The sequence below is a fragment of the Rhodnius prolixus genome, unplaced genomic scaffold, assembly GCF_049639745.1.
Source record: "Rhodnius prolixus isolate KJV_2025 unplaced genomic scaffold, Rpr scaffold_7, whole genome shotgun sequence".
Taxonomy (NCBI): Eukaryota; Metazoa; Arthropoda; class Insecta; order Hemiptera; family Reduviidae; genus Rhodnius; species Rhodnius prolixus.
This window is the reverse complement of record NW_027411582.1, coordinates 28,918,642-28,945,873: the sequence shown is the minus strand read 5'-3', so window position 1 is coordinate 28,945,873 and position 27,232 is coordinate 28,918,642. Positions and strand designations below refer to the sequence as shown.

At 31.3% G+C, this 27,232-nt stretch overlaps 2 protein-coding genes across 5 annotated transcripts; both read left to right on the top strand.

Moving 5' to 3' along the window:
• Nucleotides 1-2,549: 2,549 nt before the first annotated feature.
• On the top strand, nt 2,550-9,080 carry LOC141447332 (dimiconin-like). 3 transcript variants are annotated; one of them, XR_012454263.1, is made up of 7 exons: nt 2,550-2,605; nt 3,807-3,924; nt 4,135-4,247; nt 5,172-5,239; nt 6,493-6,600; nt 6,706-7,193; nt 8,901-9,080. XR_012454263.1 is itself a non-coding variant. In XM_074114771.1 (6 exons), the coding sequence occupies exons 1-6, from the start codon at nt 2,598-2,600 to the stop codon at nt 9,014-9,016; spliced, it is 483 nt and encodes a 160-aa protein (XP_073970872.1). In that variant the 5' UTR covers nt 2,550-2,597; the 3' UTR covers nt 9,017-9,080. The 3 variants fall into 3 exon arrangements, 2 of the variants coding, with proteins under 2 accessions (XP_073970872.1, XP_073970871.1); XM_074114771.1 differs by lacking the exon at nt 6,706-7,193 and having other exon boundaries at nt 8,949-9,080; XM_074114770.1 differs by lacking the exon at nt 6,706-7,193.
• Nucleotides 9,081-18,556: 9,476 nt separating this feature from the next.
• Nucleotides 18,557-24,409, top strand: LOC141447329 (triabin-like). 2 transcript variants are annotated; one of them, XM_074114767.1, is made up of 6 exons: nt 18,557-18,630; nt 18,962-19,055; nt 20,311-20,438; nt 21,327-21,412; nt 23,399-23,503; nt 24,220-24,409. In XM_074114767.1, exons 1-6 carry the CDS (start codon nt 18,572-18,574, stop codon nt 24,342-24,344), a joined length of 597 nt encoding a protein of 198 aa, XP_073970868.1. In that variant the 5' UTR covers nt 18,557-18,571; the 3' UTR covers nt 24,345-24,409. The 2 variants fall into 2 exon arrangements, with proteins under 2 accessions (XP_073970868.1, XP_073970866.1); XM_074114765.1 differs by lacking the exon at nt 18,557-18,630 and adding an exon at nt 18,684-18,835.
• Nucleotides 24,410-27,232: the final 2,823 nt, after the last annotated feature.

Sequence of the window (27,232 nt, the reverse complement as noted above, 5' to 3'; positions counted from 1 at the left end):
CAAACTATTTTGAATTATTTTGCTTGGAGAATTCTTCCAATACTACCCTCAGTTTGGAATGATATTAATGCCTTCCTAAGACATAGTTTATTGGACCCAGAGTAGATTAGATATTGTTGTTCTATATCGACTTCAAAGACAAAAAAAAATTGTTAATATGTTCGCAAACATGTGTTCAAACATACAAAGCAATGACAAACAATATTAAAATTAGGGTTTTGTTAGATATAAAACTATTTTATAGAATATAAATATTGTTTATATTGTTTCAATATTCAGGTGTTCACTCAAATCTCGAGTAAATATTATTCTATCCATCGGCCAGTATTTTTAAGGATTATAATGTGCAAAGTGCATATAATATTGTAATTTGTTATTTAATCTGATGAAGTGTGAAATATATATCTGTGTAAATAAAATATGTGCTACTCTAAACTCTACAGCACAAGCCTGCCAATCATCATTCAATATTGAGACTCGAAATTTAGGGGAACAAAAGAGTTTAAGATCTGCTGGTATAAACGTCTTTACAAAGTTTAGTACTAGACGCCATTGATATTCCCTTAAAACCATACTAAGTGCCAATCGAGATCTCTTGTATAGAACTATTCTATATGTGGAACATGGTCCTAAGAGATGATAATTGTTCCTCTTTCAGGGCGTATTGTTTAATGATGTTTAACTCAGTATTAACTCAGTGGTAAGAAAGCGGACTTAAAAAATGGAGGCCCAGTTTGCTGGTTTGTGTCCACTAATTTAAGTTTCTCTCCCGGTAGAAGTCCTTACAAGTTATAGAGTACTGAACAACAACGGGAGAACTCTTTATAGAGACTACATTACACGAGAAAAGCTTCAAACACACTCTAAATTTAAACCCAAAAATAGAGAAGGAATTAGAGAAAGCAATATCTTCGGACAAAGTTATATGTATAGGTGTTCTATTATTTGTAATGAAATATTTTTATTAATTTTATGTATTTATTTTAGATAACTTTTTGGTACTCCAGCCTAGTAAAAGTAACAAACTGCCCTACAAACTGTAAATTTGAAGGAAAAACTAACTTAAATAAAAAAACGGTTGATCATTCATTACCAAATTTACTGAGTTAAAAAAAATATATACTTTAATATGAAATATTAAGAATTTTTAAACAAAAATTTAGTTTTGGTAACCTTCAAACACTCTTCCTTCCAAATTTCTTTCATTAAGAAAGTAATTGCGCTGCCCTTATGGAGTTAATTACTAAACTTGAAAATTCTCCCAAAATATTTATAGCTTAGGCAGGCAATCAAATATAAGAAGCACCTCTGGTTCTGCTGCATCTGAGGATTGTTCCCCTAAACAAAAGAAAATTATGTACAATGTACATATACATGTTTATTATTATTATTTATTTGATTTTTCTGGCAATGCGAAGAGCGATGAACCAGTTATCTGGCTCTATAGAGTGGCATCATGCCATACAGAGCTGGCAAATTATCAGCAATTATCAGCTCTCTAACAATGCACTATGAGCTTACAGCAAAGTGAAAACGCACACAGATATCCTAAAAAGTAACCTCTGAAATATGTGAGACTATGATAAGGCATTTTGATGCAACGTAAAAGAAGATAAACGAGTACCAGTGTATCTTATATTAAACGATATTATGAATAGCTAAAATTCAAAAGAATTAAAATAACCAGTTAGCTGTGAATATGAATTTCATCGTCTTAACTGAAAAAAAAAGAAAACAGTATATCGCCTGATTAATTCATCCCAAGCGCTAGACTTATTCTTTACACAAATAAAGAGTAATCTATTTTCCAAATTATCCCCTTGCATAAAAATCTAAGAATGATTCTTTAGTAATTATTACTCTCCTTACATTTGTAATAAAAGAGCTTTAGCAAACTTCTTATCATACTTTAACATACAATATGACTTCAATGAAGCACATACCTGCTATAAATACTTTTGAAAACTATCTCTTACATTACTTTTTATATGTAAAGAAGACACCACCTAGCTTTTAAAATCAAAGTGATCGATTTTACAAGGATATGTGAAATAACTTTTATTTTGGACAAATGTGTAAAATAATAGTGAGATAACATTATGCACAATAGTAAATTCCAGAATAAAGAAAATGAACACACTATTAGAAATCAGTGAGATTTCGCTAATGATTAAGAGATTTTTCTCAAATTATAGTTCTAGAAAAGCTGTTTAATACAGTTGATATACTTCACGAAATTGCCTATTAAAAGAAAAGGAAAATGGTTTACTGTTATGGTCGAAATTTTCAGTCACTTGTAGTGATATTATATAAAAAGAAAAAAACACCAAGTATTAGAATGCTAAAATAAACAATGCTTTTTATATTTATAAAGAAGCAAATCAAACTAAAATAGGACGATTTTAAAAATTATTTTTCAAACGTAATTAGTTTGCCACGCAACTAAGCTGAAAAATCAAATTTGACGAAGTCATAATACTATTTTAATAACTTCACAAAAATGGGGTAACTAAGAACTTATGTTATAGTGGGAGGTAGATTATAAAACTGCCCACTTTAGGTAGAAATTTAGTTGCAGCAAATTTAACTTCGTTAACATGAAGACGTGAGTAATAATGGAATTTTTTAAGCAAAAACTTGTCTTATTGGTTAGTTAATTAGCTTATTCTGATCAATTTTTTGACCAAAATCGCTAAATGAATCCTTAATTCTCTTAACTAACTTTAGAGATCTAATTTTTCGTATCAGATTGAGATCTCTCCCGACAAACGTTGTTTCTCAATGTGAATACCTCAATTTCACATTTATATACAGAATGCACTTCTCACTATCACCCTTCATATAGTCAAAGCACTCAAAGTCGTAACATGAATCCACATCCCTAGTAAATGCAGCCGAATTCCTAGTATCATTGAATCAAAGATTCCTTCAAAAGAAGATTGATTAGTTTATTCCAAATACTATCCGCAAGGGGGTTGATTGATCTATTTTATTTTTCCGTTGCATCTACGAATTGATATAAAACCCAACATTAGAATTATTGTGAATTGTTGTTATTTTCTCATCAGTCTTGAACATGGTTGATATTATTACGATAATCATGTTTGAGCATTCAACATTCTTACAGCATCTTATATTTTCTTAACTACTCACGACGAGTGATAAGTCAAATCAAGTAATGTATTGCATCAGTGAATGTTATGCAATCGGAATGCAATGCAGCAATTTGCAGTAAATGCCTACTTGGCGATGAGGGTGAAGAATTAGCCTATTTATCCAATAGTCATGGAGTTTTCTGTTCGCACATCTTGCCAAACCCTCACCGCCTAGATCTAGATGGCAAATGCCATTAAAGTCTTTCATAGGGAAGCCAAGTAATTCTTTTCATTTTGGGATTCCGAGTTAACGGAAAAAAGATCTTGGTGCAATTTTCAAAACGTACGCTGCTTCTCAGGTTCTGTACTGAAAATCGAGATTTTCCTTATAAATTTAAAGCTAATGCAAAAAATCCGTCAATCGTTCTAACAACCATTCATACAGTGCCAATCCCGACTTCAAGCGTACCTTCAATATTCATGGCTTCTGTGAGCATATGGTAAATTATTCTATCAAAAATTTGCAATTCAATGAAGCAAAATATTTTTATAAACACACTCATAAAATTATTTTTGTTACTGGTCAGAAGTTTAAATTTTGCTGCAAAGTTTATCTAACTTTACTTTGAATGCATTTATTATATAATTAATAGTAATAATAATAAGAACCGTAAGACTAATATATATATAATAAATTTTACATGTTTACAGGATATTTACATTGATATTTCTTGGATATCTGGGATGTACATTTGCTTGTTATGACGATTTATCTGAAGATTGTCTAGACCTAGAAGATGAAGCTCAGTTTCCCTTTAGTGCCGATCGTGTATGTATTAATACAAAATATGGCAAAAATAAATTAAAAATACGCTTATTACTAGTTTTTTAAATATGTTATATCTTGAACTGCGGCTCTCAATTAATTAATAAGGGACTATTCTCAGATCTCTAACGGAAGCAGCCTACGAAATGCAAGATGCTAACTTTCCGAAGACATTATTCTTTTGTTTGATGGTACTGATTTATTACTTTGCAGTTTTTCTTTGGAGACTGGTATGTTACACATTTAAAGAAGCAAACTGGATCTCCTGAATGCTCTAAATTTGAAACTTCTATCATAGGCAGTATAATTCTTAAATACCAAAGTAGGTAAGTATTTCGATTCAAGAAAAAAACTGACTTTTTTTATTTATTTGCGAAAGGCATGAATGAAACAGATAACGGCAATCATTTTTGCAGAATCATCGGCTGGCAGATGATAGATATGTGGAAGTAGAGATTGTAAATCTAAATACTGTATGATAAAGCAGATAACTTGTAGCATCTGAATTTACTGAATTTGATCGTCAGCTATTGTACAATGCGTAATGGATTATGTGTGAGGATGGGTTCTGCCCTAGGGTCTATGCTGATCCCTAAATATGTACATATACTTCTTTAAATCCCCATAACTTCTACAGACATTCAATGTTTCTTATTTGAACGGTATATTAGGAGGTTTCTATTATTAGAAAGCAGGTTTGGCTAATTAAGTCAACATGAGTTCGAGATTTATAAGCGAAATCCGTGTATTGTACAATATGTTATAAAACTCTCAGACCTTCCAAAATTGAAATCTATTTCAATTTTCTCTTAGCGGAAATAACTCCGTGTTCAATAGTCGCAGAGCAAAATTATAAGATCAAATGCAATCCTTCATTGACTTCCTGACTGAAACTTTAACTTTAGAAGTTAAGCAGTAGTTTTTTTAAATAAATCAGTAAATAAATAACCCTAACCAGCGAGCCACCTAATAACATAAATTCTGTATTTTCTCAAGAAAACTATCTTTATGATCACATTTTTAACTGCAAAATTATTTTAGACTGACAGAAAATAATGAGTATGATAATACTTTTAATAGTTAGATAACAGCAGAGCGCTCAAATAATATTCAAAACTAATTTTAAAGACTTTGACTGTGAACAAGTTTTACACTGAAGCTCCACCCGTTTTCTTACAAAAACCAAAAAACCTAATTATTAATCTATTTTATAGTTGGTATAAACATTTATTTTGTTTTCATTTGTCTAGGGGCCAGACTGTCAAGTGCACTGCAGACAAACATTTATTGAAAAAATATATTTGCTTTGATTGCGATGGTAAGCCAATTACAAATTATGCTTACTTCCAATAAGTAACAGTTATAAGTTAAATCCACCTAGAAATTATATTAGGTTTTTTCGCAAGCATAAGTAATTTACATCATCTATTCATCAATTCATTATGATTTCAATAAATACTATAGGAAATTTTGTTCGTGACTTCTTATTTCCAAATGATTTTGAATTTACTATATTTTACCTCCATCAAATTCAATCTCTTTTTATTGCATTGCTTTATTAAAAATAAACATTGAACAATAATATGATTATTGTTTATTTCTATCTGTTTCAACGTCTTTGAAAATACAGAACAGCTTGGTCCAAAGAAATATACTTATCTTTTAATGGTCAATTAAATTTAGTTCAAACTAGTTGTAAGTCAAAATCTGTTTACTGTAACATTTTCTCTGCAGACGGCGAACCTCATGTGATTCATGCGAGTAATACGTGCGTGCTTCACACACTTGACAGTGTAATGGAAGCAACGGTTAAAATAAGGTTATTCTTTTATCATCGCAATACTGAATAGAAATGTTATTGGAGTGCGGGAACCTAGATGAGGTAGAACGGCCAAGATAGATTGATTTTGGAACAGTTGTTCGAATTTGAAATAAATTTATAGCCGATGGTATTGTGCATTATGTGTATAAGCAATGATCTGATCAACCAACTACTAATACGCCCAGCTTCCATTTCTGCAGTGCTGCTACATCTTTAGATGATCACCGTAGAAATCTCCGTATCAGGGTGTAATCAGGATAGGTTGATTAAATATACGACGAAGTCTGAAGGTGAAGAGTGTATATAATACTAGTAAACTCTACGAACTAGAACGATCTTGGTCGAAGGACTTGAGTGTTTTTAAACAGATGGTTCGCGAAGATGAGAGTTTTCATTGACAGTTATCTGGTACGACGAGGCACAATTCAAACTTGAAGCTGTAAACTTCAATTTAGTGTACCATGCTCTTGCAAATCTTCAATTGATGTTATCGTGGAATCGAATGTATCGCAGATTAATAAGAGGTGCGGCCTGTCATCACGCGGTTTGATTGCTCCATAAAGAATTGTTTTGGTACCAAATAAAATTGACCATCAAAAAGTAATTAGATTTATATTATTATTTAACATATAAATGTATATAATAAAAAAGGGAAAACTGTAAGAAGAACGTGAAACATAAATAATAGTTTACATAAATGTTTAGTGTTTACATACATCGTTTGATTAACTAGTCATTTTTAATTTCAGGTTCAAGAAGCTCATTTACAAAATTTTTTATAGTTCTTGAAACAGACTCTTATTATGCTGAGTATGCTCTGGTTTATGTGTGTAACGAGTCTGAATCAACAATTAGTGGTAAGAGACACCTTTAATTATTGGAATTGGCTTGAATTGTGTTTTTAATTAGGATTTTCTTCCAAAAACAGAGATTAATGCAAATCAGAACATTGTGATTTTCAGACAAAGATTAATTTAAGGATTCATAGAGGAACTAAGTACAAAAATTTCTGAAGTCCTAATACAACGTTCTTTAATAAAAATAATACTAATGATAATAACGTAAGAAGCGATAACCTCTTATGCAATAAACCTTTTGTAGTGAAATACTCAAAAGATATTCTTCTACTTTATTTGCCTAAAGTATAAAAAATAGAGTTATTTCAAACTTTTAGATTGTCTGAAGAAAATATGAAGCTCTGATGGTTTGTGCTGAAATTCATGTCCCAGATTTCTTAAAAACCAACGTCATCATCATTATTATTGGATCAAGAGGCGGTCCTGTTTCTCAAGGCACTGCAGCCAAAGTGGCTTATTCTACCAACCTGTAGATAGTCCTTATCTTTCCTTCTTTATCAAATTGAGTATGTTTACCACTTGTAGTTGCAAAAAAGTGCATCTCCTGCTGTATCTCCAGGCAGAGATATCAGATTGAAATAACTCGAAACTGTGTAAGTATTTCCTAAACCTACTTTGCCTTGTAAAAAGTTCGGAATATTTTAGTCCCTATTTAAGCTCAGAATTAACTCAGGTTCAGTTGTTCACAAATCGGGCATAAATGTTTCAACACGGTGAGAGTCGTGCTCTTTTAAATCATTGCTTATGAGCCGTTGGCACAACTTCGTTGGACATGAACGAATTAGAATTCCAATTCCATTGATTGTATTTTCCTATTTCGTAGCAATTCTATTTGAAATTATTGTATGAATGTTTGGTGTATATACAGGGTGATCCATTTAAAACGCACCAATCGCTAATAACTTTTTAGGAAAGCGGAATTTCAAAAAATCCAGGAAGTAAACTATATGTTTTTTTTTTATTTAGTTTTCAATTTTATCACCCCCGATGCTGTATCTTTATTTTTGGCGGAGTTACAGCCAAAAACCCGATTGGGGTTTCATAAGGACCACTGGTTTTGACAATAATTATGAAAACTGTGAAAAATGACGTTAATCCCGTTTCGATATCCCTATTATTAGTCGAGATATTTAAGATCAAAGTTACAATTTTTTCTATTCGCGAACGGTTTTCAGTATTAATTTTCCACCAGAAATACACGTTTTGAAAGGTCCTCTGGTTGCAAATGTTATTTTTGACGCAATGAACAAAAACAATAATAATTGAAGATTTTAAAGAATGTAGAGAATGTAATGGTTGTGGGTGAATCAGGAGAAATTTGTTTTATCATCAAATAAAAGTAACCATCACATCATTTTAATGTACCCCGTTCGCAAGACTTCTTGACCTATGATTACGGTAAGAATATCTAGCCAGGGAGGTGTGGGTATTGGTCTAATGGTCCAGAGCGTGGTTTTGTAAGTGGGGATCCCCAGTTCGAATCCCACGTATAACATTTTATTTAAAAAAGTGTTATGTTGTATTAAGTATTGTGAATGACTGCACCCGCGGGATTCGAACTGGGGATCTCCCATTTACAAAACCATGCTCTTGACCACTAGACCAACACCCTGGCAAGATATTCTTACCGTAATCATAGGTCAAGAAGTCTGTAACTCCGCCAAAAATAAAGATACAGCATCGGGGGTGATAAAATTGAAAACTAAATAAAAAAAAAAACATATAGTTTACTTTCTGGATTTTTCGAAATTCCGCTTTCCTAAAAAGTTATTAGCGATTGGTGCGTTTTAAATGGATCACCCTGTATATTTAGATTAAATATAGTTTCATTAGAGAGAGGTCTATAATATTGAAGTCAAAATATCTTTTCAGTACAAAATCAAGCTTTCAAAACATTCAAATAAGCCTTCTTTTGTTTACTTATTTAAATTAAACAACTTTTAAACAAATTAGATATCTTTAAGCATAGCATATTCCTTAACAACTGAAGTTTGAATTTATTAAACAGTTCTCTTAATTACTCAAGATCATGGAGGTGACTAAACAACTGGCAAAATGTTGTCTAACTCATTATTCAAAATGTTAATGTATCACGTGAATTCAAAGTGAATTGGTTTATTGATAACTAATAAGTTATCAATTTATTAACAGCAAAGATACTAACTAGCTTATTGCTTGAAATCAGATTTATAAAAGTGATTCCGATTCTGTTTCTCTTGTGTTTAGTTTTTCTCTTTAGTTATAGCTAAACTACTTTAGCAATGAAATATTTTTATTAATTTTATGTATGTATATTTTAGATAACTTTTTGGTACTCCAACGAACTAAAAGTAACTCCGTTCTTTCAGGTATAATTAGTGCTTTAAGTGATATAGGATTGAGTCAAAGTGACCTAAAATCAAATAAATGTGCATAATTAATTACTAAATTAACAATGTTTAAAAGATAAATGTATCTAAGATGAAATAAAAATAATATTTTCAACAAAACTAAAGTCTTGTAAACAATCAAAGATTTCCTTATTTATATATGTTACATAAAGTAATTAATGGCGCAGGCCATATATTTTTTAAATAAAATATGCCCCAAAAAATGTAGCTTTGATCGGGGGAACCAACTAAAATTAGTACCTTTGAATGTCCAAATCCTTTGGTTAATATTATTTTTTTTATTTATTATTTTTTTTGGCGCACCGTCGAAAATGGACATTAGCGTCTACTAAACATTTTTTCTGATCTTATGCAAGGGCCACTGGAGATGTATGGTAACTATTGACCTATTAGGTGGCCACAGGCATATCTTGCACATCAAGGCAGGTTGGAGAATCTCCTCGAACTATTATTATTGTCTAATTTTCTCTCGCAATGCAAACTGCGATGAACCAGCTCTTTGACAGAGATAGCCATCTAGGCTTGTCATAAGGAAACGGATGAATTCTCAGCTTTTATGCGAACCATGTCTACAGCAAAATGGCAGTGCAACTTCTTTTGAAAGGAGGACCAAGGCTGGTCACCGTGATCACCAACGATCACTCTTAAGACCCGCTATTGCGATTATTCCTATTTCATAAGAATAAACAAGAAGTATGTAATTTTTAACATGTCTATACTTTTGCAATTAATAATTTGTTATTAATGGAAATTGTTGAATCATTTACTAAATTTTACTGGTATTTGTTGTTTTAATACATAGGTATATAAAATTAAAAACTCAATCAAAACGTCTTTAACATTAAAAATCTGAAAAAAAGAAGGTAAAACAAGGCAGGTGCACAACATTCGAATAAAGTTAAAGTTAATAAAATTGACCAATTCAACTAAAATTTTGAATTATTTTGTTTGGAGAATTCTCCCAACACTAAACTCGGTTCGGGATGATGTAAATGTCTTTTTATGACCTAGTTTACTGGACTTAGGAGTGGTCTTGGATCGTGTAGTGCTACATCTATCGACTTCAAAGAAAAAAACACAATTACTAATATGTTCGCATAACATGTGTTCAAACATACAAAAGAATGGATAAACAATATTAAAATTTGGGTTTTGTAAAAATAAAACTTTTTTACATAATATAAATATTGTTTATGCTCTTTAAATATTCAAGTGTTCACATAAATCTTTTGTAAATATTTATTATTCTGTCCATCTGTCAATATTTTCAAAGGTTTTATTACGCAAAGTGCGCAGAATATTGTAATTTGTTATTTAATCTATTAAAGTGTAAAATATGTATACATCTGCTTATGTAAAAATGTGTGTCAATGTTTGAACATTTGGTATTAATTTGGTAAATACAATATATTATATATTTTCATATGTGCCGTGAATATTATTTACATATGAGAATGACAGAACACTTGTATTTTATTGGAAAGCAATACTGTCCCCAAATTCGAGATTATTCAAAAGAAATAATTTTGCATTGGTTCTTGTAACGTAGCCATAGAAAGATGGACTAAATCATTTCAAATTCAAACTCTTGATTGATTAGTATTTTAATTAAATATTTGAGGGTTAGCTTCATAAAATATGGAAGATTCTTATTGGGCTTTTCAACGACATAAGCCAGTAGTAGTAGAAATGTGTGGAAGCCTTCTGCCGAATTATTTGACTTTGACTCTTCTCTCCCTGAAGCTCAAAGAAAGGTACACAGATAATTTGGCTTAAAGACAATCAACGGCTTGAGGCAGCTGATGCCTTGTTTAAAAATACTACACTTACCAAGATCAGCAACAAATTCTATTACAAAATCAACAACAACCATCTTTTAAAGAAAATTTGTCAGAACCTCGAGAATAGTAGTTAGAGAAAGTCATATATCACATGACTTTGGTTCACTCCAAATTTTTTGCTAGTTTTTAAAGCCTCGTTTTTCAAACAGAAGACCATTTCTGTACTTTTTATCTTAGTTTTTAGAGTACAAACTTACTGCATTATCTAGGTTGCAATTTTTAAGTGATTCTCTTAATACTAGTGGGGTTTTCTAAGTACTTTAACTTCGTCTTTGAAGAATGTTTTCATGAATCCTTATTTATAGAAGACATTACTAAAAGTCCATTGTTATTTTGGAAATTTATAACCATCAATATTTAACTGCATTAATATTTTTTAGAATTTATACTCTTTCGTGCAATGAGACAGTTAATCTTAACTATTTATTATTATTATTTAAGGTGTGCCATTGTCTGAAGTAATTGACGCCCGGAGCTTTCTTCAGTGCCGGCATCGGAACATTGTTCTCTCGTCCACCATTGGGCTGGGTACTGTAGGAAGCCCCTAGCTAGAGAAAATATAAGAATAAATAGCTGGTTTCGGAAGCTCTGGCATCTCTGCTTTAGAATCCAATTAGCTAAACCATTCACATAATCTCTCCTCTAACTTAACAATATTAATATAAACTTACCTCCAAAAAGACTGACAATATCTTTATTAAACATTATGTTTCTTTTTGTAAGGAATTAACTTGAGAGAATAGTGTCATGACTCTTTCACTAAAAACAAGAGTAATTTTTCTTTTTATTATGGCAGTTGATTTGATTTTTTCCTGATTGTAGCAAGGTAATCTGAAGCCAGAGCTGGAGCCTTTTTTAACGCAATGTCGAACAGTATTCTCTCGTAACAGACAACACCGTCTAACACAGGACAGTGAGCCGTGAAAAACTCCTAGCTAATAAAAACCTGAGGACCAGCAGCTAATTAGAATCAGGGAAATTCAGATTTAATACAATCACTTCCGTATTAAAATTACATTATAATGACAATATATTACAATAATATACATAGTAGTTTAGTTATCCAAAACGACAGCTTTTTAGCTGAAAGTTTTACTATAAGAAATAAATCACAATATTGTCCTCTCTTAAAATGTCACTTTATTTAAAAAAAAATACTTTTTGTTTCTTTTTATACTTATGTTTTTGTCTCTTCATTTTGACATTTTTGCTCTAGTTCAAATTTGTCTTCCTGCCAACAAAATTCTTTAAATTTTTGTTTCGCATCTTCAGGAAGTTTAGCATTCTTTTCTTTGTTTAATACTAAATAATTATCTGAAAAAGAAGAAATAATATTAATGGGAGTTGCAAAAAAAAATAATTAAGGGTTACAATTAGGTTAATTAGGGCTAAAAGAACTCTTCTAAAAATCTAAATTTGATTAAATCAATCATCAATCTTAGCAATCACTTTCAGAATATGCAGAAATATAGTTAAGTATAATAAACGCGGCACAGTGATCTTTAAAAAATTGTGAAATTGCTTTTCCATTTTAGATATTCACATTCTACTCTATTGTTGTAGGAAGTTTTTTTTTCCCAACTTTCTCAATATCTGAGAACTCAGGTAAGTGAGCAATAAGACCCTTGTTTAAAGAAGAAAAAAATTAAATGTCAGGCAGGTGCCCGCTAACCCGCTATCTCCACGAGACACTCCACAGATCACTAATCGTTGAACTGTACCCTTACTTAAATGGGAGCGAATTTGTAGAGCGGAGGAAAAGTTAGAGATAGAATGTTGAAGGCAGATAGTATGTTGTAATGGCAAAATCATAGCGACTGCCAGCTGATAACTTCAATGTGAATGTATCAGATACTAAGTGTTCTGAACGAAGAGGTTTATTGTTACAGCAGAAAAAAAATGTTCAAATATGATCGCAAAAGCTTCAGTTTATATTTGTCAAAACTATTTTTAGCTTCACAGTGGTTTCTGAGCCTTCTTTATTCAACTTTAAGATTTAAGAAGTTCTTGTTTCTAAAGGAAAGTAATTGAAAGGGAAGGAATTTAGGAAAGATATTTATAAATAAAAATTCACTATTCGTGTAACAGTTACTGTGAAACCGATCTGTGATTGTAAGAACTTTTAATTTTATAAAAGTTATCATTTATTTCTTTAATTACGATTTCCCTCAATTTAGGTATGAAGTTTCTCTATTGGTTTGTTTACCTGATGTAAATTTATAATCATAGCCCAAACAATAATAGTTTCATTACCTACAAAATGTTTTCCTTGCTCTACTAAAGTTTCGGAACATGTATGAATTAAGGCATATTTCTCATAATCTGTGGAAAGAACTGTCACTTTTAGTGGGAATTCATGATTAATACTGGCTTCCTCCTCTGTTTCCTCTGTTCCCTCTGTTTCCTCCTCTGTTCCCTCCTCATGTTCTTCTTCTTTTTCCTCTTCTGCTTGTTCCTGTTCCTCTTGAAATTTTTTTAATAATTCCTGTGCGTACTCTTTGCCTAAAACTAGACGAATTTTTATATAAATACTGTAAGGCTAAAAAATATTAAGAATTAACTACATCTAACTATACTGAATTTATGTATCAATTAAAATGATACTATTATAAAAATTTCCAAAAGTAAATTTTATGTGTTTTGAAAATCTTCTGAAGGATTCATTAAAACATTTTTTAAAGCCGAAATTAAAGTACTTAGAGAGCCCCAATGGGTAAAGTAGATCGCATCCTCGTAGTTCCATCTGGAAACATATTTTAATGGTAAAATGATGAACAAACTATGTCGATTGCAGCGGGTCACATAGTCAGGGTGGTGGCGGAAGAAACTATCTTTTCAGTCAACGGCAGCATCCATAAGTCGAGTCAGATGGCTTAACGCGAATGGGTAGAAGAGATTCATTAGCCAAGGTGACGGCAATTCTTCTAGGAGGTGAGCTCTCCGAAATAATGCTCCTTGTCCTCCAGGTTGGGCCAACGACCCTGTCTCGGAAAAAATCAATTGTTACGAATGAAGAAAGAGAGAATGAATAGAGAGAGAACAGTGGCACTCTCTCTTAAATGTTGTCCAGGCCCTACAATAGGACTGTGACACCATAAGAATAAGAAAAAGAGAGCCCTAATAGTTGTAAGAGAAATCAGTTCAAGAAAATGAGGGGAAAAATTTGAATTTTTATAAAGGGTTGCAAATTTTTTGGGTCATGAAATTCTGTAAAATTATGGCCGTTCTATATCTCCCACTGTGAACCACGTATTCGTATAAAATTTTGTTCTCTTGTACACTTTGTTTTTCTCAATTATAAACTATAGTTATTTTGTGCACAGATCTATAAATGTAGAAGATATAAAGGGTTGAAAATTTTTTGGGTCATGAAATTCTGTAAAATTATGGCCGTTCTATATCTCCAACTGTGAACCACGTATTCGTATGAAATTTTGTTTTCTTGCCATTGGAGTATTTTTCAAAAGCTCTTTGTAACTCTAGACACACAATTGAGCTATTTTCGTACCTTTCATGTGTCACGTAAGTAACCTTTAGCTCCTTTATATACTTATTTATATAAATATAGAAAATAAAAACAAAACAAACAAACAAAACTTATTAATCTGTACGCTAAATTTTCATCTCAATCAGTACTGTTTTGTGACTTCAACAAATACTTTCTTATTTGCTGGTTTCTTATGTTGAAAATTTAAAATAATAATGAGGTATTACGAAAAAGATTAATTCAGTTAGATACAAGATACTTGCATCAGAAGAAAGTATTCAGAGTGTTACCAATTTAAGGTATGATTATACTTTCTAACCTATTAACATTTTTTTAGATTATGCTTTAGCTTTGTCGACTCCTATTTACCGCAGTGTTGCTCTTTAATTTTCTTTTATTCCTCGTATGATAGGTAAGCAAATAGAGTAAGATAAAAAGATATAGTAAGATAAAAATGTAGAGTCATGTATTTAAAAGACCTTTCTTGTGGAATTATATACTATCTATGAACGTAAATGCATTTCATTTCCTTTAAACATTTTTACTTGAATTGCCGGGAACTGCATTTTCACCGTTCATTCCGTTTCTTATTCCAAATGCTTTTCTTTGGACATGTAATATGGGTTAAAAGAGGCTTTTGATATCTAAGGGTATTACTCCTAGCTGAGATATCATTAAAACTGGCCGCTTCAATTATAAAAGTAGCCTTATAAAAATTGTTAACAGTACATTCAAAGTCCAATGTACATAGTAGAATACTGCAAATTCGATCATCGCTTGTTATTAATTAATTTAAAATGTAAAATAGTAATTGTATTATAGTTAGCAATTACATAATTATTCTTATTCTTTAGCAATTGCGATATTTCCTCTCAGACCGTTTGCTGTACAGAACTTTAAGAAGTCACTAAATTATGAATAATTTTAAATTGAATAATAAATCAAAAATTCAATTTGTTTAATTCAGCTAAGTATTAATGTTAAACGAAGTATGGTTTTATTCAACTTTCATTTAATAATACGTACCTTGTCTAAATTGAAATCACTCAGGTGTTACCACATTACATTTAGTAGAATCATAACCATAGTCATCATTACTACAACCAATAACAAATTCGAATGTAAAAATTCCAAAGAAAAAGGCTACTGCAAGGAACCTGCACAATATGTTTCACAATAATTGATATACAATACAATGTTCGTGAAGGAAGAAATCAAATTAGACTTAATTTTCCAGTACATTTTCGCTCACGAAAGGTAAACTAAATTGTTTACTGCATAACTATGGATTTTTTTATTTATTTTTGAATACTCCCTACGGAATTAATTTGAACGAAATTCTGGAAAGATTCCCTCAATTACTGTAAAATATCTCGCTAAACTTTCTGGAGATTACACAGGCTTTGAGGTCTACTGTTACAAAGAGATTTAAGAAATTGAATATTTTCTCTTTGTGTATGTGATTATTACCCACCGTAGCTGAAAAACTAAAAAGAGAAATCTTTGAAATTTGCTATTTCGACCAGTAGCAACTAAAGAAGCGATAATAATATTTTGGTCCCTGATTGATAAACCTTTAAAATGTTTATTCTGAATTCCTAGATACAAATAATATCAGTTCATCTGTAATGAGACCCCTTTGCTCTTTTCGAATATTCTGCGATTTTCTAGGGAGCCGTGAAGGGTTTCATTTGATCTTGGACATAACGCACATCAACCCTAACCCTTTGGTTTGATTCTTCAACTTAGGCAATGTTGTTCTTTTGAATGATTCTACAGGAGCTTTGTTGACAGGCTTCATTCGACAGTATCATTTTATCATCGTAACCATGTGTAGAAAGTTCAATTAATTAATTAAGAAAATAAAAGAAGGTAGTTCTTTTACTTACGTGTTCATGTCAGCGAGGTGAGATATAAAAACTAAATTTATTCCGAAACTGCCTACTCATACTAAATCCCCCACTAATAATTTTTTATGCGTAATAATTATAAATGCGAATTTTAATTAGGAGAAAAAAATAGCATGTTTACCTGAGAAATCTGTTTGTTTGTATTGAAGGAAATTTGGCACTCGATTTCATATCTAAGGAATAGATCAGTCGCGGAAAAAGTAAAACCAGATATTTCTGTTTTATTATTTTAATTTAAGACGTGTCATTGATGTCCGGAGGATTTTTGTAGCGCTCTGATGGCCTCCGGGCAGCGTTCTGTATCCACCACCAGACTGTGAGCTGTAAGAATAAATGGAATAAATTCTTGGTTGAGAAATCTCCTTCGCACACTACCTGGTCAATAATGCTCAAGTTTCCTGCTATTTATAGTTTTTGACGTAAGAATCAAGTAAACAACTACATAGACTGTTGCACATCATGATACGAATGTAATTCAAGAGCGGGAATTGAACTGAATGCAGCACTGGCTCAAGATACACTGTCTGTTCCAACTGTCTTAAAACATCACTAACAGCATCGTTCAGTTGGAGAGAATTAGTAGCTGTGAAAAACACACGGTTCAAACCCATATCCGAGAAATTTGACTGAAAAGAGTTCCTCTTTATTGTTGCAAAAGAGAATGTTGGATGTTCCTAATAGTGTAGAATAGTGACAAAGAGATTTAGAGTTAGGTATATTTTATGTATTTCTCGGAACAGGTAAATAATACACATGTAAGTCCAAGAAGATATTAAGTATTTCTTAAAAAGATAAATATAAACTTAACAAAACACACAAGTTTTCATTTCTCTGCTCTCCCCATAACCCTACTATCCACTCCCCTGTGGATAGTAATGTGCCGCGAAAGTTTTGAAATGTGCCACCAAATTTTAGAAATGCATGCAATAAAAATTATATATTAAATGTAGAAGACGATATGTGAGTAGCATTATCATTTATACGACCAAATATAAACGAAATTATCAAAAAACATCAAGCTCAAATTTCTCATTAAAAGTATTCTTATTATTAACTTTTTATTAATCCCTTAATAAACATATACTGTTGTTTTTGAAGTACATATTATTTTATTTTATATTGAAAATAAACATAAACTATTTTACACAGAGTATTATGGATAAGTAAAATACTTTTAAACTTATCGTATTGTTAGAGCACCGCCAAATTTTGAAATTGTTAAAAGTGTGCCGCGACAAAAAAAAAAAGATTGAGAATAACAGTCTAATAGGATAGGGGAGCGCGATCTTCAAAACAATTTTCACTTCAAAAATAACCGCCGGGGAAAAAGCCAGGATTGTCTGTCTTACTATAAAACGATGGTCTCTTGCCTACATATTGGCATTTTGCTCAAAATGGCAATCTATTTTAAGCATTCAGCTGTCATGCAATACTTCATACGTTTCATTAGGTCAAGTTTTGTGTGACGATGAATAAAACAGTTTATAAACTCAACCTTATACCTGAGCGTATTTTTTATTGTTTCAGTCCAAGCAGAATTATGCAGTGTTACTATGGGGAGCAGCCTCAGATGCAAAAATCATATTTAAAATGCAGAAAAAGGCCTTACTGATCATGTTACATAGTAGAAAAATGGACAGCTGTAAACCATTATTTAAGGAGTATAGAATATTAACATTACCGTCGTTATTTATTTATGCGAATATAATGCATATAAAAAACAGCGAGAAAAATGTTTTAAGAAGTGATGAACATTCCTATAATGTAAGAAGCAAAAATGACTTACATTTGCCTAGAAAGAGATTGTTTAGGTCCGACAAGGCGCCGAACTTGGTGGCAAACAGGATATTCAACATAATTCCACAATTTATGAGAAATCTAGAACAAAAGTCATTTAAGAAAACTATTAAAAACTTTTTATTAAATAACATATTTTATAAAATAGAAGACTTCTTGGATAATAAATGGAATGATACTCACATCAAAGTTGAATGATCTGATATTGTTTACTTGCATCAATTGTTTAATAGTGAATATTTATTGTGGTCTGAAGTTAATTATGACGAACCAATTGTATGTAGAACATATGTTCAGGCAAATATATATATATATATTCTATTCTATATTTTACAATTACGTTGTGCTGAAAAATCAAGCAAACTTTGTGAACTTAATGGAGAAGTTGTTTCACTTCATCTCTTTGCTTTGTACTAAAACATATCTAAGCATGACAATTATTATGAACTATATGTCAGCCTCAAATAGAATCAAGAATGAAGTAGCAACTAAATTGAAATAATTAAAACACCAAATCTATCTTGATGGTGGGAGATAAGGGTATAAATGCTCTTGGGTGCAATTAAATTCAGTGATAGTACTTTTCGGCTAGCTGAAATGAAAACGTGAGTAATAATTTTTAATTGGATTTTTAAATTTTTTGATCTCAAACAAATACGATTTTCTGTAATTGATGTGCTGGTTGAAAATCTACTCTCTCCTATCTGATGGAACAGACTTTGCAAGGAAAACTAGCGCAAACCAGTTCACATCCACAAAAATTTGCATTTTAGGGCATCTAAATTGCCAAAACACCAGCAAAAAGAGAGTGTAATAAATAATTCTTAATGTATTTGCCTTCTCACAAGTATTTATAAGTAATAAAAAAGAAATTAATGGCCTAATAACGTTCAGCTCTCACATAAGTATTATTGTAACTTTAAAATTGAATTACAGGATCGTTGCGTTAATATTTTTGGGGATTTTGACTTTGGCCCATCTTTCCTCTAGTAAGAAATGTGAAGCTATGAAAAACATTGATTCACAAAGGGTAGGTTTTATTAATTTTACATCTACTTATTGAATTAAATTTAACTATAATCTATTGAATATTTTCAATTCATTTTCATCAAATTTAGCGATTGATCCACATTCCTCGCCAATGATGGATGGGTATTTCTACCTGGGTATATATCTTATATAATTGCAAATAAATATGTAAAAGTTTCATCCATATAAGCAAATACAATTTTCAACTTATTGAACATTTTGTGGAGTTAAGCCGATTAATATATATAAAAAAAATAATAAAGATTATCAATTAGTATCAAAACAAACCAACTGAAAGAAATCAGAAAATGGTGCTCAAGTGGTCAAATTTTCTTTGTACGGTAAAAGAAGAAGAAAAACTTCTCAAATTTACACTTGTGTAATAAATTATTAGTTTCTTATTAGATATTATAAAAGTTGATGGCCATAGTTAAGGGATTTTTTTGCATTTAGGTTGTTTAACATTTATTCATACGGGTTGATCCCAAAATGTTTTTCGCCAAGTGAATAGTAATTGAATAGATTTCCTCTGCTTCAATTCAACATAGTTTATCAATAACATATTATTGATAAACCTATTTCGTCACAAACAGTTTTGACATTCGTACTGCAAAAATGACCTCTTTAAAAAGCTAATTTTTGCGACCTCTATAGTCATTTGAAACAGCACAAGAATCACTTGGATTCAAACAATGTCTCTCATTCTACTATTACCCGATACTATAGCCCTGTAAATACTGTAATCTAATTCCAAAACAATATATACTTACTTCGTAAATCAGTAATTTGCAACTAAATGGTCAGTGGCTGCCGCGAAAGTTGGACTAATCACGCAGGTTTCTTTCATCCTCTCCCTCCATACCAAAAAGCAGCTATCAGATAAATGGCTAACTAAGGGTTACGGGGTAACCTCATAAATTTTGATGGAAACTGAATAGTCGATATTTCTGTAACAAGGAAAGACAACATAAATACACCTCAATAACTCAATTATACTTTTCAACCTTGAAACTACACAAAATTTTGACTGGCAGAGAGCTATACCATACTTTCACGATTGTCAAGAGTAGAGCTATCAATGGTATAGTTAGCGCATAACTTGCTACAGTAATATTGCCACAGTTAACGCTGATAAATTTATAGTGCGAATTCTCTCTTTATTCTGATATGAACGCATTGCAACTTCTTAAATTCTTGCATTAAAATTCTTGTTTAATTATTTGATTTGATTTTTTAATCTTTTTTTCTTATTTTAGTTTTTCTCAGGCACATGGTTTGTGACTCATGCTAAGAATGGGTCCAGTACAATTCTCTGTCGAGAAATTACTCTTACGAAGAATGGTGACACTGTAAAAAGTGATACAAAAGGAAAATTTAAACAAGGGTATCTATTAAGTTGTCTTTTTAACTTCATTAAAAAAAAATAAGAAGAAGAAGTGGGCGGGCCTAAGAAGTCAATGCAGAAGAAAAAAAAATTTTTCAAATGGTTTCTTTTTGCCAAACTATGCTATCATTATTTCAGTATTGCTTCCCACAACCAGAAAATAGGTTTTTACAAGCACTCATGTTAGTAAAAACTGAATAGTTTTGAAGTTAACTGTAAAAATTTCAATGAATCTGCAATCAATAAAGGAGAAATGAGTTGAGCCCTTTATTTCGAAAATGATTCTACTAATTTTTAAAAATCTCTTAAAAAGAACCAAGTTGATAATAGAATTGAATAAGTGTTTAAACCACTTTGAGAGGGGATCACTGTTGCCCAGATGAATTTTTGAGCAATTCTTTCCCTCTGTTTTATGAGCGCATTCGTAATAATAGTTTTAAAAAAGACTTTTTTGGTTTTGGAATAGCAGCAATTCGTATGAGTTACTTCCACATTGTTTTTCTGGATATCTTGAACTTTCAGGTGACATTTTTGCGTAATAAATAGATGAAAAAGAAAATAAGAAGACAGAAATAGAGTTCTCAACCTTTCTTTCGTTGGTTATAAATACCTTATAAAGTGAATGAATTTTAAGCTTATTTTCTCTTGTCTACGAGCCTTACAACCATTATGTATAGTTTTTCAGAGTTTTTTCAGATTCTAAGCTCCTAGAGACCAATTAAAAAATATTAATTTTTAAATTATTGTCTGTTAAGCACAACATTTTTAGATAATAGGGGAAAAGAAAGATTTGTTTCTTTACCATTAAATCTAAATCATTAATGTTAAGTATTTCTGATTGTACGTACAGTAAGATAGAAAGCATCATATAAATTATTTGTTTTATAGAAAAACGAAATCGGAATACACCGTGCATTGCACTGGGAAAGAGAAGAAGGGAAAAGTCCCTTTTAAGTGCACACGAGAAGAAGCAGGTAAGAAAACTTTTGAATTGCTTCCAAATTGAAATTTAATTTTTGAAAGATGTCAGTGGACCATCAAAATCTAAGATCCTCTAATTAAAGGCAGTCTGAACAGAGCTGTCTTCTAAGCCTTCAAACGACACTTCAAAATAGAACTATTTACTTTGGAAATTGTTTCTTTCGACAATAGGTCTTGGCGGCTGTTTGTGCAGAGCTCAAAAAATCAGAGAAGAAATGCTCAAAGTGCAAATAGTTACGTTTCACTTTCAACCATTTCTTTAGATTTGGGAATAAATTGAAGACAGTGCCATATCTGTTGATTGAATGGATGTACAAGTAAATCTTAAGTCAAATATCACATTTATTTTAATTTTAAAGCACTTTTGTGCTTTTGTTTCTTTCGCTATCCAATCCACTTCTCAAGAAGCTTTACAACTAGATCGCCCAGAATACTTCCATAATGTTCACGATTTATTATTTTTGTTCTGCTCTGCTGCTAACCAATAATAATACCTAATAATAATAAAAATATAGCAACTCAGAAAACTCGGGCCAAAGCCAAAATGTCCTAGACATTTTTTTATCAGAACCCGAACTTTAGTTGCTCAATTAAAACCAGAAACAGAACAGAGCAGTTTATTAATATTATAAATCGGCAACAGTTGCCTCTTGAAGATCAACTACCTGAGCTTCAAAATTCTGACTTCCAAATTCCAAACTTCATGAGCGTTTGGAAGGTTTTGGTCATGTAAAGTAATCACTCCAGCCAATAACATCTTAAGACAAGGTTACTCAATGTGGGCGCAGTTTCAAGGCATCCCAGTTAAAAATTTATGAAAAGGATACGTTAGAAATCGTGGATGTAACAAAAGATCAATTAAACCCCAAGAAAGAGAAGGTAGAGCATGTAGCCACAGTAGAACGAAGAAAACAAAGTTGTGCTACTAGAATATAGAATAGAATAAACTTTATTTAACAATTGAAGGTACACACATATGTACATAAGGAGTGCTAGTATAAACACTATAATCTCCAGCTAATTACATAAATTGTTACTATAGTATAAAAGTAAATAATGAGGGGAAAAACAATGAAAAACCCTTAGCCTCTAAGGAAGGTTTTACTTCAGGGAGTCCTTAACTTTCCTGTGTGCCTGTGCACCGTGTCCAAACTATAGTCCCCTATTTGCCTGCGCTTAGTGAAAAGGATAGCCTCTGTTTTTAAGGGGTTAATTTTTATTTTCCACTTGTTAAAAAATCTGTCCTTATATGACATGGCCCTAGTAAGCCTGTGGACTATCGTGTCTAATCTCCTGTGCTACTAGAGCTACCACAATACCGCTAGTAAAAGGGAAATTTACATTCCCACGCTCGGAATTCGGGAGAGTTGGGAGATGTAGTAAAGGCATTCAAATTGCACTTTGAAAGTGTAGAAGGTCAGATACTTAACTTACGGAGAAATCCCTGAGTACTTAAATTTAATAGCTTCCTTATATTCGCGACCCTTACGTCCTTTAAATTCTGATTTCATAATCCTTACGGTTGGTACGGTTGCTCTACGTATATATATTTTTTATTATACAAAGAAATTATACGATAATTAATTGACTGCCATAAGCATCATAAACCAATTGGGTAAAATGCAGTATGAAGGCAATGGAAAAGCAAAAGCAGTAGCGAAACTGGCAATGATGGACACGTTTCAGATAAGCTATAAAAGACCGCTTTCACTTTGCTAGATGGTAGTCTTGATAATTGTAATTTTAATCTCTTTAGAATTTATTTTCTAGGGTTTAAGAAAAATGCAGTCGTCAATTTTGCATGTTTGCCATGTTTCGTAAAATCACACCCTCTTAATTCATATCTTTAATTTCGAAAGATTTGTATAGATAAATTCATGGTGTATAGTTTCTAGATAACAACGTAAAAAAATAAAGCGCACTGGGAACAATAGGTTAATCATAAATCTTAGAAGGAATATACCTTGTTGTAATTACAGATAGAAGTATTAGGAATAACAATGAATATAAAGAAGACTTTACAGTAATGGAAACAGACTACAATAACTTTGCTGTGGTATGCACAAAGAAAGAAGGAAAAGAAGGTAATGAAGATTCACATTTTTGAAATTATTTCAAATGTTTTCAATTTACTTTTTCTTTTTTTAATAATAGAATGCAAATTGCAAAACGCGTTACCTCAATTTTAAATTTTACTTTGAGTAAAAAACTGGAAAAACTCTGATTCTTTTTAGATCGTCACTCGAATTCTAAGTAGAATTAATAAAATTTTATTTATTTTTTTTAAATCCTTAAAAAAAATTTTTTCTATACTTGTTAGAAAACATTCGTCAACGATACAAAAATCAAATTTTTATAGAACTAATTAAGAACCAAATATCTGAGGATAATTCCTTAAGTGACATATCTCATCAACAATAATAATACGTACATACAATCGACTCATAACCCACTTTTGTTAATAATCAATGAACAAAACTAATCTAAATATTAAAAAAATCTTGACTGGCACCCACACATGAATCTCACTTTCTTACAATGCTAACTTATACACTATATGAAAACTATGTATTTTAAAACAAATTAGTTCTTATTAACATTATCCAGTTTTTTACATTATTCTAAATGGCCCATTACGAGAAGAATTCATCCTTAGAGCTGCCTAAAACACGTTTTTATAAAAAATTATTCTAATAAGAATTATAGATTTGTAGAAAGTGTAAATTTATCTTTGGATGTTCATTTTACAATATATTCTACTTATTTCAAGTTTGTAACTTAATCTTTTTTCTCTTTTTAGAAAATGTTTTAATAATAAACAAGAATAAAGATGCCGATTTTCCTTCAGCGGCAAAAAGTACGTTAGAAAAAGCAGAACTGAAATCAGAAAATTTAAACACCAGGAAATCGTACGATTGTAAATAATCTTAATATTTAATGTGGTTAAAAAAAAAAAGTATTGTTTTAAAAATAAAAAAGAAAGAAAATTAGTTTTCTTTAAGACTCCTTTAAAATCAGGAAAAAAATAAATAAATAAAAGCCTCACATCAAATATTAGAAAAACACTAGTTATTTTGGTTAAACAAAATCGTTTACATAAAGAACTGTGACAAACCACGCTCCTATTGAGGAATATTTTCTGAAACTTTACTACCGATTTCAATTTTTCTGCTATTTTTATTTTATTTTTTTATAAAGATGATGATTTGAACTAAAATCCTAAAATTCTATCTAGATATAATCAAAAATATGTAGCCGCATTAACTTACAGGTCGTTCTGTTTTTATTCGAGCTAGGGGACATCTGAGAACGAAGCACCGATGCACTAAAGTCCGAATAAAACTGACTCCCCTATATCCTTTAAACAGAAATAAAATACCGAAGTGGTAGACAACCAAAATTGCAGCAACGCTGTAGCCAACAAAGACTTAATTATAAACAGCTGCATAGAAATTACTTTAAAACAAAATTATCTTACACTCATCTCATGAATTCTAAGACATGAGCGAACTCATAGCCCTTTTCTACTGTGGAAAGTCAAAAACAAAATTGATTAATTTAATCAATTAAATGACTGATCTGGAGTAACGGTTGGAACCAGGACGTCCCCATTTCTGGTATGCAGAACGTAATGTAATTACATTTGTTTTATACATAGATCTAAAATTATTTTATCATGATAATTTGTTTTAGTCAAGTTGCGTCACCATCTTGTTTTGCGATAAAAGTTCTTTGGAACTTCAAGACCAGGACAGATATGTATGCAATAACATTCTCCTATTTCTCTATTGTATTCCTAGCGTACACACCATATTCATGACAATTCAATGCATGCCGATCACTTCAAAACTTTAGTAAATTAATTTACTAAATCAAATCTAAAATATTCTGAATTCTGACAATGCAGAAAAGTTAAATTTCTGGCACACCTGTGTGAATATTAAATTAAAAAAAAAAAACATTATTGGTGTCATTTTCTTTTTACAATGTTTGGGAATCTATTTTCCAACTTGCCATAATAATGTTTAAATTCTTCGCACTTAGAAACAACAATATCAACAATAACACACCTGTACACAAAAACAAATATTTATATTCCTAACAAAGTAGATCGCAATCAATAATTCTGAGATCACTTTACACAACAAAATGTTGTTCTCAATTTAATTATTAGCAATTTCTCTCAGACAAATTTAGCACTTTTCTACTGGAGAAAGTCATAACCAAAATTGATTGTTTTAATCAATTAACATAAGCTGATCTGGAATAATTGTTACAACCAGAACGTCCCCAGTTCTGGTCTGTGCATCCTCCTCCATCCTCTACCACTCATATTGGTTGTTGGTAATAATCTGTATTATTATGATTATATTTTCTGCATTTAACGCTCAGCTCTTCTTATATTTATATTGTAATAAATCAATTAGGAAAATACAAAAATGACAGAGGCTTTTGCTGCTACCTTAATTTCAAGTAACACTTTTATATGCCTCTAGGCTGAAAGAATAATTAAATAATAACCTGTTTCAACTGAATCACGGATATACTAAGAACAAAATTTTCATGATATTGAGGAATAAGCACCTTAACAAAAACTTACAGACTATAAAGTTAAGTATAAAATTTGATTAAACCACAAAAGGCAAACCAATCAGCAAATACCCATCATTTCCTTCATACTCCAGCTAGTAATTTCAGCTCGTTAGGGGCTTTCAGAAAGGTTAAATACTTTATTTAAATTTGTGTACAATTTTTCTCAAGTAATTTCTCTTACTGCGATTGGGTTTTTTAAATATGTACTTTAATTTCGCCTAAAAACGATATTTTCATGAATCCTTACAGAACACATTACTTACACATTAAAAATGCAATGTACTTTTGGAAATTTTATAACTATTGATATCAATGAACTGCATTAATATTTTTTTTTAGAATTTATCAGATATCACAGACCTTTATAGTTTCTAACTCTTCTCCCATTAGATGCACAGCTTCTAGAACTCCAAAAGCCACATCTGGATAAAATTTCCTAACGAATGACACCTAATTCATGGAATTTGGTAGCATTTAGACGCTACGTTAATTATAAAAAAAGGTTAACATTGTCTAAAAATGTTTTGGCCACTGTTCTCTTATTTTATCTATTTGATTTGTCCTTTATTTTAAAAAATGGAAACTTTATCATTTTTTCAGCAAGCCCTGCAGGAGACTATTAGCAAGAAAAAATATAAGGCTCAGCAGTGGATTCGAATTGAGCCCGGCAACTCCGCATGGGAATCCAGTGAGCTAACCACTCAGCTAATCTCTTTTCTAACTTAACAATATTAAAACAAACTTGCCTCCAAAAATGCTGACAATTTGTGTATTAAAAGTTATGTTTCTTTTTGTAGGGAATTAACTTGAGGCAAAATGTGTCATGTCTATTCCACTAAAAACAGGGGTTATATTTCTTTTTATTGTTACTATTTATTTGATTGTTTTTCTACTTGTAGCACGGTATCATCTGAAGCCATCGGGAGCCTTTTCCGACGCACTGCCGGGCAGTATTCTCTCGTAATAGACAACATTGTCATCCCCGGACAGTGAGCATTGAGAAACTCCTAGCGAATAAAAACCTGAGGACCAGCAGCTGGATTCGAACCCGGGATCTCAGCGTGGGAATTCAGATTTAATTCTATGGCACTGCCATGATGAAATTTCATTATGATGACAATATTTTCATTATATTACAATAATATACTCAGTTGCTTTATTATCTAAAAAGCCAGTTTTTCAACTGAGAGTTTCGCAGCAAAAATAAATCACAATATTGT

What these genes read in the sequence shown, in the direction of transcription:
- LOC141447332 (XM_074114770.1), top strand. An exon ending in TTCCCTTTAGTGCCGATCGT is followed by an intron (nt 3,925 to 4,134) that starts GTATGTATTAAT and finishes ATTACTTTGCAG; the next exon opens with TTTTTCTTTGGAGACTGGTA. An exon ending in GTCTGAATCAACAATTAGTG is followed by an intron (nt 6,601 to 8,900) that starts GTAAGAGACACC and finishes TGTATATTTTAG; the next exon opens with ATAACTTTTTGGTACTCCAA.
- LOC141447329 (XM_074114765.1), top strand. Translation starts at nt 18,699, where the DNA reads ATGTGCTGGTTGAAAATCTACTCTCTCCTATCTGATGGAACAGACTTT. An exon ending in AACACCAGCAAAAAGAGAGT is followed by an intron (nt 18,836 to 18,961) that starts GTAATAAATAAT and finishes ATTGAATTACAG; the next exon opens with GATCGTTGCGTTAATATTTT. An exon ending in AAAACATTGATTCACAAAGG is followed by an intron (nt 19,056 to 20,310) that starts GTAGGTTTTATT and finishes TTCTTATTTTAG; the next exon opens with TTTTTCTCAGGCACATGGTT.